We start from the raw sequence: 13,153 nt of genomic DNA, 5'->3' as shown, positions 1-13,153 counted from the left end.
TTACTCAACAAATTTTTCTCAAACAACACAGCTATAGCCATTTATCAGGCGTCTCTAATAGGAGGCGAAATTAATTCCCATTCGGAATACACGCCACGTCGCGAGTACAAACACGATTAGGCGCCACAGAGAGCCGAATTAAGCGATTTCCACGCGCATCATCGCGGGTTTATGTGCAGTACAATAACGATTAACCGCGTGCTTGCATATCGATAGGATCTAATATAATGGCACCCGCGACTATATAAAGCGCGCGTCGCGTCCTGCATTAACGAAGCGCATCGATTCACGCATCGATAAATCCAACGATCCCGCCGGAGATACGCATGTGCTATCATATCAGATAGGAGCGACCTGTTGCGCCGCTGTAAAAAAAGCCACGGAATGCCGTTATGACTTACTCACCTCTCGAGGCCCGCCGCCGCGCGCTCTTATCGTCGCGCAAGCCAAAAACGACTTTTACTCGGCCGACTACTCCCGCATATCCACCGGCCCACATACAGCACATGCGCCAGTTTCGTCGTCGTCGGCGCTCATTTTCTCACACACGGATAGCCACGTGCACTCCTCCGTATTAAGCCCCTCGATTTTAGACGGACACACGTAGGTAAATCGAGACGAGATTCGCGAGAAGCGGAGCGCGCTGTGGTCGTCGGCTCGTCTCTGCCGAGCCATATACGCGGAGGCGGCGCACGTATCATTAAAACCGAGCGAAAGAGAGAGAGAGAGAGAGAGAGAGAGAGAGAGAGAGAGAGACGACCCCCATGGCCATTTTAGATTTAGGTGTCACTGGCATCACAGCTCGTTTGAACCGTTATCCCCTCGGCGCGTACGTACTAGCCTCCTTCTTTTCCCTCTCCTCGCTGCCGCGCGCTATGTGGTAGTGAAACAACCTTAACGAGGACGTTGCCGAGAGAGTTTTAGCCTGTGCTTCCGATAAATCTATGACGGCCCAGACCCTTTTGGCCAGGCCGACTACGCCGGTATACACGGCGTGTCGAGCGCTGTTCGCGCTGCCGATAAACATTCGCAGATAGCCTCTATCGATCATCTATCCTTGGACTGCTCTCTCCTTCTAGTCCTGCGGCGGTGTATCTGGAGCGTGTGTGCGTGCGTGCGAGAACAGGTTGGGATTCAAAAATCCCGCCACTTTTTCCTCGTACGCGCATACCGAGAGCTGCGCAGATTCCTGCGGCTGATATATCGCGCGCTCGCGAGATTTAGATGTCGATGCGCGCGCGGTGGGGGAGAGAAACGAGGGTATCGCTATTTTTCAGAATATCGCTACTCCTGCGCATAAATTATACTCGCGTATACCTGCAGAAGCATTATATTATATACACGTGAGAGAGCTGTACGCTAGCGCATGATGCGAGATTCAAAATTACATAATTATACAGCCGTAACATAAAGTTCAATGTTACATTTAATTTACGCGCGCTCACGGCTGAGTTATCTATTTCGCCGCCGCTGCGCTCCCGTAATAGCTATTAGAATAAAGTCTTTCTCATGCGCCCGTAGGCTCGTGTGCACCTGAATTTGTATCCGACCATCAAAAGCTCGTGTTCCGCGATATTTTCTCCCTCTCGCGTGTAACCTGCGCCGATACGTATATGATAAAAACCGACAACACCGCGAAAATAGCCCTGAAACCTCGAGCGCGAGTAAATTACTTTGTCGCGCGGGGCAATGCGGAATCCCTCGTTATATACAAGCGTTATATCGACGACAAAACGCGGCGCAATATCTCACGTGCATAATTCAACCAAACGCTCACCTACTCTCGGCTAAAATTATAACGCGCTCGGCACGATCGCGCGCGAGAAATCGGTTATAAGCGCAGGCGCGATTGAGAAGTAAATTGGAGATGCCGGCGATGTAAATTTCCCGCGCTTATAACTCCTATACGACTGCTGGCAGTAGTAGTGGTGGTAGTCTGCTCGCCTAGTTTCGTATGTGGAATACGCGTCGGAAGAGAAGGAAGCCGAGTGTCTGACCGCAGTGCGAAGTTTCTCTCATACATGCGCACGCGCGCGCGTGTCCGAGAGTGGTAGCATAAATACGTATTGATAATCGTAATAAGCGACCTCCTTCGACGCCCTTGATATCGCTCCTCGGTGCGCGTGCGTCGCTATATCTCTTTCCAGCGGCGACGACGAGGCATATCCACCGCAGCAAGAGCAAGGATGCGTCGTTGTCGTGTCAAGGTAACTGTATATCGCGCTATCCGCCGTTCCACATCTACGCTCCCGAGAGCCGGGGAGATCCTCGTCACTCTCCGCGCCGTCTCTTTCCCTATACTCGCGCGCGGCCGCTCTATAGCCGCTGCTGCTTCTCTTATATATAGAGACTCCGCGGCTCCTGCAGTTAAGCTATTATACGAGAAATACACGTTGTTATTGCCGCGCGGCGGCGCACGACTTTTCACGTGTTGCGGCCTTTTTTCGGGGGCTTGTGTGTGTGTGTGTGAGTGGAACTGCACCACGTATGTGTGCAATTTCAGTGAGCGCCTCCTCTTTTTGTCGGATAATAAATTGCACGAGAAGCTGAGAGTGTACGGGGGTGTATTTTTTTTTTTTTTTTTTGAAAGGATTCGCGGTTTCTCGTTTTATACGTGGGATCCCGCGATGTTGACTCTTTTTTATTTCGCCTAATGAGCGGTATAGATAAGGCGCTTTTTGAGCGTACGGTACCCCGATCCAGCCTGTGTTTTTCCGCTTCCTCGAATTCCTCGCGTTTTCTCTGCAATTTAATAGCGAAACTCAGAGTCCCCACACACACACACATCCGTCCATCTCCATTAGATATAAATAATCCGAGCTCGGCGTGGACGCCCCCCTCGAACACAGCGAAAACAGTTCTTCTGCACAGGCGGAAGTCTCCGGCCGGCGGTCGTCCATCGTCCAACGATATTACATATTGCCCCAGGGAATTTATGGCCCGGAGCGAGCGACGATCCGCTGCTCCGGAAGAGCACAGCGGAATAAGAGTGCATATACATAATACAAGCGCGCGCGGAGGAGTAGGGGAGGGGGAAGAACATCGTTGCGAATTCCGCGAGCGCAGCACCGCTGCGGGGTTATGTACGTTTAGCGCCTGGGTACAGGGCATTTCGTTGTTCCCGGTTGAGTTTGCGGAATATATCGGTAAACAGTGCGCGAAACTCGTGTGGGAGAGAGTGAAGGAGGCCGTTTGTTAAGCGAAGGAGGCTCTCGAGTGTCTGAGTGTGCGATGAAGTTTCTCTCCCCAATGTTGATTAATCCGCTTTCCGGAGAATTGATTAGCAAGATCGGTGTTGATGTTTACGCGGAACCATAATACACAATGGCCAAGTGAATGTGCCCGTGTTCGCGGAGAGTATAGTTAAAATCTGGTATAGGCGACGAAGAAAAGATGGAACCGCGCGAGCAAAGTGCTTTCCCGATAGCTCATTAAGTCGATAGCATCGCAAATAACGACGACTCGTAAAACTTTTATGCAAACAAAAAGCAGCGCCGATGATTTTTACGACGAGTTATTAGAGTCCCGCGCGTCGTTTGTCGATGCTCCCGTACGAGATGGTTCATCAAAATAACGCCTGACGCCGCACTGTAGATAACGGTTACGTTTAGCGGCTTCGAATTAGCATGCGCTCTGCAGCCGCTTTATACATCCGAGCTGCAGCGCGAGCTGCTTCCCAGATACAACAATGCATCTTTGTGGCTCGCGCAGTCTCCGCAACGCGTGCGCGGAGGAATAACAGCATTTTGATTGCCAGCTGCGAAAGATCAACCTTGACATTAGAAGCTTCATACGGAGGCCAATTAAAAATCCAGCTTTATGACCTACGCGGAAGCGTTTTGTTTACACATGCGAAGTATACGATGTGTATTCAAAAAGTTATGGTATAAATCGATCATCGCGGTATTTACACGTATAGGAATTCGAAATTTGTCAGCAATGTAAGATCGAGGCAATTAAAGCGGCGGGCGTCGGTATAAGAGAGCGAAGAATGCGCTTCGGAAAAATTTCATAAAAAAGCGCAGTTAAACTCTTCATCATTCCCGATAGCTCGCCGTAAAACTCCGGCATCGCAGCCACGCGTCTCTCTTCTAGGTAAAAATACCAGCAGGTGCCAGATAGCCGCGCGGCGCTGCAGCCAACCGGCAATTAAACGTCGGTCGGCATCTTTCTCTCTCGCGCGCGTCAAAATATACAGTAAAAGCATAAACCAGCCTCGGCAGGAGCGAAGAGAAATTTCGAAAAATGAACGGTATACGAATGTCCGGCCGACACCTCCTCCCTCGGGGGGAAAAAGCGCTTTATCGAGAAACGAAGACAGTCGTGGGCGCATTATACGACCAGATTCTCGCCTCGGCGGGACTAGTTTTCCAACTATCCCGCGGAGAGCGGCCGAGAGGATTATTGACGCGTGGCGATTGCATATACTCGTCGAGAGACACACAGCACACGAGACTTTACGGCCCGGCTTGATTCGAATGGACGTTGCTGCTATACGAGCTGCGATTTACACGCGGGCTGTATGGCTGCGCGCGTTTTTTCTCGCGGCTGCTCCTTCTTTACGACTCGCGGCTGTGTATTATTACTCGCCGCAATCGCGTATACACACACACACACACACACACACACATATATATATATATATATATATATATATATATATATATATATATATCTGTATCGCCGGACGGAAAAGCTCGCTCTTGCATGGATACGCTGGGAGAGGAGACTGCTCCTAGAGTGCTCTCTAATCTATGAAAACCGGTTGACTCGCTCCGCCTGCAGCCCGCGGCCCGAGTGTCTTGTGTGTGAATACACACGGACAGATATGCAGTATACGGACTGGTGGAATCTCGAGTTCCGTTTGGATTTCTCGATTTTTGATTGCGTTACATCACAAACACACACGCACTCGGCCGCTCTTTACACACGAGCCGCTGCCCTTTTAGCGTTTGTGTGCAGTGCGCGGCTCCGCATACTGCAGCGCTATACCTGTCCGTGTGATGCAGGCCGCACACGATTTCGAAAATATGCGCCGAGGAGAGTCGGCTTCGCGCACGAATAGCCGTTTATGCAGCGCGCATGAGGCTCTCTCGCTCTGGCTCTGCCGTCTGTTATTATAGATGAAGCGGAGGGGGATGCGGCGGAGTAGAGCGAAGAAGATTTCGGGCAATTTCAGCGAGCGCTCAACCCGGAACGATCATTGAATTACGCAATCGAGGGCGGTACGTTTCTCTCCTGATTATACACGAAGCTATGCGTGGAGTTAAGTGGACGCGTGTGTGTGTGGCTTTTTTTGTTGACACCTCGCGTGAAGATTATTGATAGGTTTTACGACGTTTCATGCTCAGCGCCGGGGTTCCAAGATAATAACGCGGAGAGTGGAGTTGGGCTTTAATTATGGCTTGCGTCGAATTTGAGGAATGAGGTGAGGCAGAGTGTGATTCATTTCGTCGCTTGAAAAAAGTTTTTTTTTTGCTTTCAAGAATGGTGTTTTTGTAAGGAATAAGATGAAAAATTAAATTTTACAAAATAGATAGAAGATATCAAAGATAGAAATTTTGAAAACTTTCTTGGACGACAAGCGACTTTATCTATGAGTGACATCGGACAGAGCTGTCATTCGAGCAGTTATAATTTGAGAGACCGAAATAAGCCAAGCAAGACTGTTTTGAAATCGATACAGGCACGTTGTTTTATAAATGAATGAAAATCAAGAATATTCGAAAATTATGAATTATTCAAGAAACAATAATTTCCAGCGACACTAATACATCACAGCAATTAATATCTCCCAGCACGACTTCCCACAGCAACGGCATAATCGCAACAATTCATCAGCACTCAGCTCTTACGAAAGCTCAATCCACGCACACATTCACCAGCGTCCCTCCAAAGATGCACAGTTTCGACAAGTCTCTCTCTCTCTCTCTCTCTCTCTCTCCTCACCTCAACTATCAACCACTCGGACAACCTAGTGAAAGCAGCGGGTGCAATCTCGGGGCTGGCACACGCGCGAGCTGCAGCCTCCTCTCGACACACGACACACGCGCGCGAGCGCCAACGCTCGGACACCTAGGTAAAAGTGATTTTCGTGATGCTTTGCAAATGACGTAACAGTAACCAGTGAATCCCGCTAACGGAGTCTCTTCTCTCTTCCCTGCGCAGCGCGCACAAAATAATCGATGGCTCATCGTGCACACGGCTACCGCACGGAGGAATTAATTTTCTATTTGCCGAGTTCAGCAACGGCATATTATTATATACGTATACACGCTGAAAAGAGGGAGGAGGAAGCCAGCGCGCGCGAGCGAGCTCGAGTCGAACAAAGGGCCAGCTAATGAACTTGCAGGATTATTACATGCTAATTGCCTCGGCAGTCGAGGGAAGTGCACGCTGCAGCACACACACACACATACACACACGGCCGAGCTCTATACTCTGAGAATCTCGCCTTTGTGCAGGATATATGTATGCGTGTGCTGCGTATACCCTCAAGGCCTTTTCCGCGAGAGCTGCGCCTCCTTTTCTCACACTTTGTCTTCCGAACCGACGAGCAGTGTATATATATATATATATATATATATATATATATATATGTGTGTGTGTGTGTGTGTGTATACAGCAACTGCGGCGGCGAGAGGAGAGCGCGTCTTTTTTTCTTCTCTTAATTAGATTAGGGAAGGAGGATTCGGTCTACGCCCGTGTGTGTGTGTGAGGGCAGGCGCGAGATGAGCGGCTCGAGATAAGGGCACTGCTCGAATTTTGTAACAATTACCGGGGCGATAACGGGGCTGCTCGCGGCGCAGGTGATCTGCTTTCGGGAATGCGGCTCTCGGTCTTTCGGAGAACGGTTCACGGGTATATGGCTCTAGATCTCCCGCGGTGGGCTCAGCCGCTAATTAATAGACGAGAGACTGTTACATTCGGATTAATAATACGTGTCGTCTTAACGGTCGATATAATTTATCCGAAAACCATTATTTCATCGAGGATAAAATCAACACGAGAGCTACGAGAGTGCGCTGTACCGTTGCGCGAATACATCCGAACAATCATCCTACGCGATAAGCGGCAAAAAATTCGCGCTACTGCAGCGGCGTCGACCGTTACTACACTCGAAATGTCAAAAGCCCAATTACTCATCCGATCTGTGTTTGGAGTGTCATCCTCCATCGAAGCAAAGTCAGCGAATGTAGTAGTGTATAGGCAAATCGCGCGTAGTCTGGGCAAACAGCCGAGTCGGTAAATTAATGGCGCGACGAAACGGCGGGGGCGTACGGGCTCGAGACTGATGGAGCGGCGAGGCGCAGACCGTTAAGCGATTCGGAGCGGAATTTTCGCTTCCGAGAATATTCATAGCCTTCGAGAGCCGCAGTCTCTCGAGGTGACTCGACTGACCGCGTCTGGGCATTATAGAGGAGAAAAAAAATTGTGTGAGAGCATTCCGGAAAAAGAGCGGGCCCTTTTCCGTCCTTTCTCTCTCGCTTGCGGTCGGGTGCATTGATCGATCTGGATCGATTGGTGCGCGTGGTTTTATGACATTTCGAAATGCCGCGGCTGGACTTTTTCTCGGGTGATCGATGCGTTTTTATACGCGCGGCGTATCGCGGTTAGATCTTCGCTTTATTCGTTTCTTTTTTCTCACCGAAATAGGAGAAATAGTTTATTTTGACTGCGCAATCTTCTACGGGAACTTGGACGTTATCGATAACGCTTATATTACGGGAGACCTGTAATTAAATCGCGATTAACGTACCTTGACTATCTCTAATACACCGGGAAGTTCTCGGCCAGATATTAAAACTAATACGCTGTTAAATCAAATTAATCGAAAAGTTTATACCACTGCTTCTCGCCGGTGATATCAATGACCGTACGAAGGGGGACCATATCTCACTCAACGTGCTGAGAATGTGAAATTCTAACAACTGTTGCGTTCGCGTTCTCCATATACCGCAGCGAATAATAACCGCTTTCCGGAATCCTCGCTATTTTCGTCGATTAATGGGCGCGTGCGCGCGTATACAATTAATAAATCACGCGCATTCAAGCCCACTCTCGCGCGCGTCTCTCAATAAAAAGCAGCGGTTATTAAGCAAAACGGTATACTTATCGGTAAATTGCTCCACATAACGAAGATCTATCCCGCGCGTGATCCTTTCCGTATAAGCCTACTCCCCGCCTGGACGCGGCTAGCGCACGAGTTATTTAAATTCATTTGGAGATTATCCGGCGCTTTGATATAATAGTCTCGCTCGGTCCGTGGGTGCATTACTCCCAGGACTGCGCATAGTGAAACATTGAAATTAGAACCTGATCCCGTCAGCAGCGGGGCCGAGGAAAAGGATGTGGCCGGTTATGGCGGCTGCGGCGGCGGCGTTTATCTCCTCGAAGGTGTGTGTATGTGTGTGTGTGTGTGTGTGTATCGCATAGAGCCCTCTAGTCGATATATCAATCACGAGTCTTTTTACTCCTATCGGCCATGTGCTCGCGCGCGGGATAATGCCCAGAACCTGAATCTTATCATCGGCGCGTTTATCGATTATATCCTTCAAAAGCCTAACAAGAATGTTCCGGAGAGCCGCGTTGAGCCTCCTGAGAAGAAACTCGAAATAGCGCGATTCCTAGCTATAAATATTCTCTGAATAAATTAGCCGAGGCGACGCTTTCGCCGAATCATCGCGAATCCCCCGCAGCGTAACTCCAAACAAAGCACACAAGAAACCAGCCCCGGCCATTATCATTGCGCAACTTCATGGACGTTACCCGCGAAAATAAAACGCTTCCTCACGACAGCAGCAGCAGCGGCGAGATTCTTCGCGCATGTGTCCCCTCGCGACTATGGCTCTCGTCGTGTATACAGGTATACGCGGAAGGACGCGGCGGGGAAAAGAACGGTACGGGGCATCACGGTCCCTCGGCGCGATAGCAATTAAAACGCGATACGCGCCGGACAATGGTCACGCTTCATGCCAATTTAACCCGGGGTGTGCGGGTGTGTACGACATGGCGGAAGTCTGTCTCTATCGAGAGACTCGCCGACTAAGCCGCCGGGGCTTAATGCACGCCAGTGTAAAATGGCTCACGCGACACTCGCGCGCGCGGAGACGACTCCTCTCTCGACTGGCCACGGTGTGTACCGTTCGAATAAGAGAGAGAGAGAGAGAGAGAGAGAGAGAGAGAGAGAGAGAGAGAGAGAGAGAGATTAAGCGCGCTGCCGGAACTTGGGCGTTGCTCGCTTTTAACGGCCAGCGCAGCTCTCTATCAGCTATACCCTTGGTGCGAGAGTGAGTCTCTCTCGCACGCCGAGAGCCTCGTCATTTTCTCTCTCTTTCTTGAGAGCGAATCCCGTAACGATTATTTGTCCCGAGTGTATACGCGAGTCTCATCCTCCTCTTCGCTTTTATAATAGCCGGGAGAGAGAGAGGGACTACTGCCGCTGCACAGTTAGAATATTTATTTGCGAATTTGCGGCGCGCGCACACTCTACTCGCTGCGTGAAGATGAGCAGATGAGATTTGTTTTGCGTGACATTCTTGCGGGATCTGCGGTGTCTTTCTCTCTCTCTCTCTCTCTCTCTCTCTCTCTCTCTCTCTCTCTCTCTCTCTCTCTCTCTCTTTCTTTGTCGCCTCGCGCGCACCTGTGTACGGCGTGTATATTGAGAGAGATTTATACCGAGTGCGGTGTGTTTATCGGAATGAGGTTGTTTGCTTATATACGTTTACGAGAAAAACACTTACTTGTGGCGGCTGCAATATACGCGCATCAGGGTGAAGAGTTATGATCGACAGGTTCCACGACGAACGACGCCGGCAGGTGACACTCGTCACTTCGAAGATCCCACTTTTCGCCAAAGACCTTTGAGTATGGGACGTTTAATATACGTATTTATACACCCAGCTCTCGATATTATTATATAATTAAAGTGGTATCCTAAAAGGACCGGGGCAATTTAAAGGTCGTATTAGCCCCATACGTTTGGCGCGTGCAGGGTATACACACGCGTATCGGAACCGCATATATGGCTAATGAGACGATCCCATTAAACGTTAATGCAGTAATCGTGCAATGGCTCTAAGGTGGCTCGTTATTCAGCTAAAGTTAGTCGCATTCATGGTCATTAAACCGCGGAGCTCTCTATAATGCTCTAGCGGCATTAAGATGTACGATCGGAAAAAACCGAAGGCGTATAAATAATATCATAATATCCTAATCTCCCGCGGTTATTTTATTTTTTGTTCATATAAGTACGACACGGCTTCTAAATTTTTATAACGCAGGTGCGCATTATCTCGCGTAGCAACTGCAGCGTCGAAGCATATATAAAGTTCTGGAAGTGCATTCAACCACTATATGCACGTGTAAGTGTGAGTGCTATATACGAGCGAAATGAAACGATGCTTATGCATATGGATGTATGTACGGCAGACATAACTCTCTCTCCCGCAAATTCTAAGCGTAATTTTTAACCGCCCTTTCTCCCATTGCCGTTGCGCAAAGAGAGATCCATAAACGTATCCTTTACCGTCGCGTAATGTGATATTTTAGCGAGGCATTACGCAACGCTTTTGGAACAGCACGATGATAAATTAAAATCGACTCGTCTCGAGGGTGAAAGGGCAAGCGGCGGAAAATCGGGGAAAGGCCAAAGCCAAAATAGAAGATAGGAAGAAATACAGCATGAGCAGCTCAAGCAGCAGGCCCGAATAAGGCAGTTTAGACGCAGTAGCACGCTCCGCTATTTACACCAACGAATCGAGACGCTCCATTGCGATGAGGAAAATGAAGAAGTCCGTACGCGCCACCTATCTTCGATAGCCGGACACTAGAAGTTCAAGCAGTGGAGGAAAAGTCAGTCCAGAACTGTTTTGATTCTCCGATGACGCGATCGGCAATCAATCATCGAACCATCAGATACGCGCGTGTGTACATCTATGCACTCGACGCCGAGTAGTGCTTAGCACAGCCGCACGGCACTTCCGAGAGCCAGGTGTGTACGAACTCGCCCTTCTGGGAAATCTTGCGGCTCGCGCGCGCGCAGGTAGCACTAGCGCAAGCAGAGTAAATAATATATATATAAATAAAGCGCGCGGCGTATAAAAGCCGTATAGCATATACCTAGCTAGTATACGGGCTGTTGCACCGCGCGATGAATGCGCTCTGTATAGCAGCAAGAGCGCGCGCGCGCGCGAAAGAGAGAGAGAGAGAGAGAGCCAGAGCGCTAGGAGGCAGATCAACGACCCAACGGAGAGCTGCCTCCGGTCTTGGCGCGAGTGTCCTTGCCCTGTGCCGCGCGCGCAACTTCTCTCTCTCTCTCTCTCTCTCTCTCTCTCTCTCTCTCTCTCCCGATATACATGCTGCATATGTATATGTGTACACTCTGCGCCAGTGTGCGCGTAGAGATATCTAAGCGAGATGCCAGAGTCGAGATACACGCGGCGGCGCAATTTCGAATTATACCCGACGGTGAGGCCCCCGAGCGCGAGTCGGTACATTTCGATGCGTATAGCTACGCGAACTGGCTCTTGGCTCGGATGCAGAGATGGCTATCCGAGCGTGAATACAGTGAGAGAGGGAGACTGTGTCTCGCCCGCAAGACTGGATATATACTTACGGTTGCAACTGTGTGCGAGAGCAAGAAAGAGATGGTTACGCAACGTATGTGGGTCCCTGAACACCGGCTGTGTAAGCTACTTCTCTCGCATTTTTTTCGGGCGAACATACGGGGGTGCCGGCTTTATCTATGCTGATGCGGAGAAAGTTCGGGGCTTTTATCGTAAACGACAGTTGGCCGTATAGCGATGGCGAATTATCGCGTATCTTATAATATGCGGAGAGCTACTTTTTCAGCCGCTAACGGTCGCGGCCAATCTTATTAAGCAAAGTAAATAAGTGCGTATAATTCCGATACGTGACGTCTGTCCAAACAGAAAAAAAAAACAAGACAATCATCGCGCGCGCTCGAGAGATGAACTCGTACGCAACCGCGGGCTCCTTTTTTACACTCGAGTACATTTTTTGCCAGTCGAAAAACACGACTACACGAGCCATCATCTTTTTGCGACTTTTTGCCTACTCCCGCACCAATCGAAAAAAAAAACAATCATCCTCCATCCGAGGCATCGCAGTGGAGTGCGTAATGGAGAGGAAGACGAGCGCGGGTGAAAAAACGTCCTGAATGAGACAGCATCGGTCGATCTCTCGGAAACCCATTCAGGCGCCCCTCGAGCGTAGCCAATTTCGCGTATCTTATATGCGCGAGCGCGCGCGTGAAAAATCGCCACGGGCAGCAGCAGCAGCACACTTGTCGCGCATAGCAGCAGCGGCAGCAACATCGCGACAAGGATGAAGCCCTTGGGAGCGGCTCGTAGACTAGTTTATTATACAAGCTTCGCAGCAGCAGCAGCAGCTCGCGTACGTACGTACACACGGGGGGAGGTTGTTGAGCCCGCGATGCATATCCCTCGCGAGCGCGAGAAGCGACGACCTTGAGCGACCTTGACGAGGTTGCTGCTGCTTCGCTCTCTCTCTCTCTCTCTCTCTCTCTCTCTCTCTCTCGCGCGCGTGCGCGCTCTGACTACGTCAAGGTCTCTTTCTCTCTCTCTTGCTCGCTCTCGTCGGCGCTGGGGAAAAAGCCGCGCTATTATTAGATCCGCCGTGCCGATGTAATTGCCCTTTCGGACCCTGCGCTGCTGTCGTGCGTTCGTTGCTGCGCCTTTTTCTCCTCTCTAGCGCTCGCGCAGAGAGCGAGATCGTAGCCGCCCTGCCCTCCAGTGAGGATCAGGATGGATTGCGCGCGCAAGAGCGGAGGGATGGGTTTTTAAACGTCGGACGGATCGCGTTCGGATTGTGTGTAAGACACGCCCGAGATTTCGCGTTTTATTTTTTTCCGTTCTGCAGCGAGGCAGTTTTAAAAACGCGCGCTCCAGAAAATCCGATGCCGCATCGCGAAGCTGCTGATACGCGCGGCGGACAACAGCGTATCCAGCAGCGCAGCGGGATTTATCTCTCTCTGCTTACGTTCGCTGTGTGGGCCGCGCGCTGGGGGGAGAGTCGACGACGAGAGGGGAAAAATGCATCGGGAGAAAAGGCATTGTTATAACCGCGCGCGACAGAGAGAGAGAGAGAGAGAGAGAGAGAGAGAGAGAAT

General features: G+C 50.2%; 1 protein-coding gene across 1 annotated transcript in view; it reads right to left on the bottom strand.

Annotated features, from left to right (window-relative positions):
* LOC100121418 (nose resistant to fluoxetine protein 6) overlaps positions 1-9,857 on the bottom strand; it is a 93,176-nt gene extending 83,319 nt beyond the window's left edge. The window contains exon 1 of the mRNA XM_031923694.1: positions 9,744-9,857. Within this exon, the coding sequence (XP_031779554.1) occupies position 9,744 (1 nt within the window). The 5' untranslated portion in view covers positions 9,745-9,857. The remainder of the gene's footprint in view (positions 1-9,743) is intronic.
* Between the last annotated feature and the right edge of the window lie 3,296 nt (positions 9,858-13,153).

Source organism: Nasonia vitripennis, chromosome 2, assembly GCF_009193385.2.
Source record: "Nasonia vitripennis strain AsymCx chromosome 2, Nvit_psr_1.1, whole genome shotgun sequence".
Classification (NCBI taxonomy): domain Eukaryota; kingdom Metazoa; phylum Arthropoda; class Insecta; order Hymenoptera; family Pteromalidae; genus Nasonia; species Nasonia vitripennis.
This window is presented reverse-complemented; position numbering and strand designations above follow the sequence as displayed.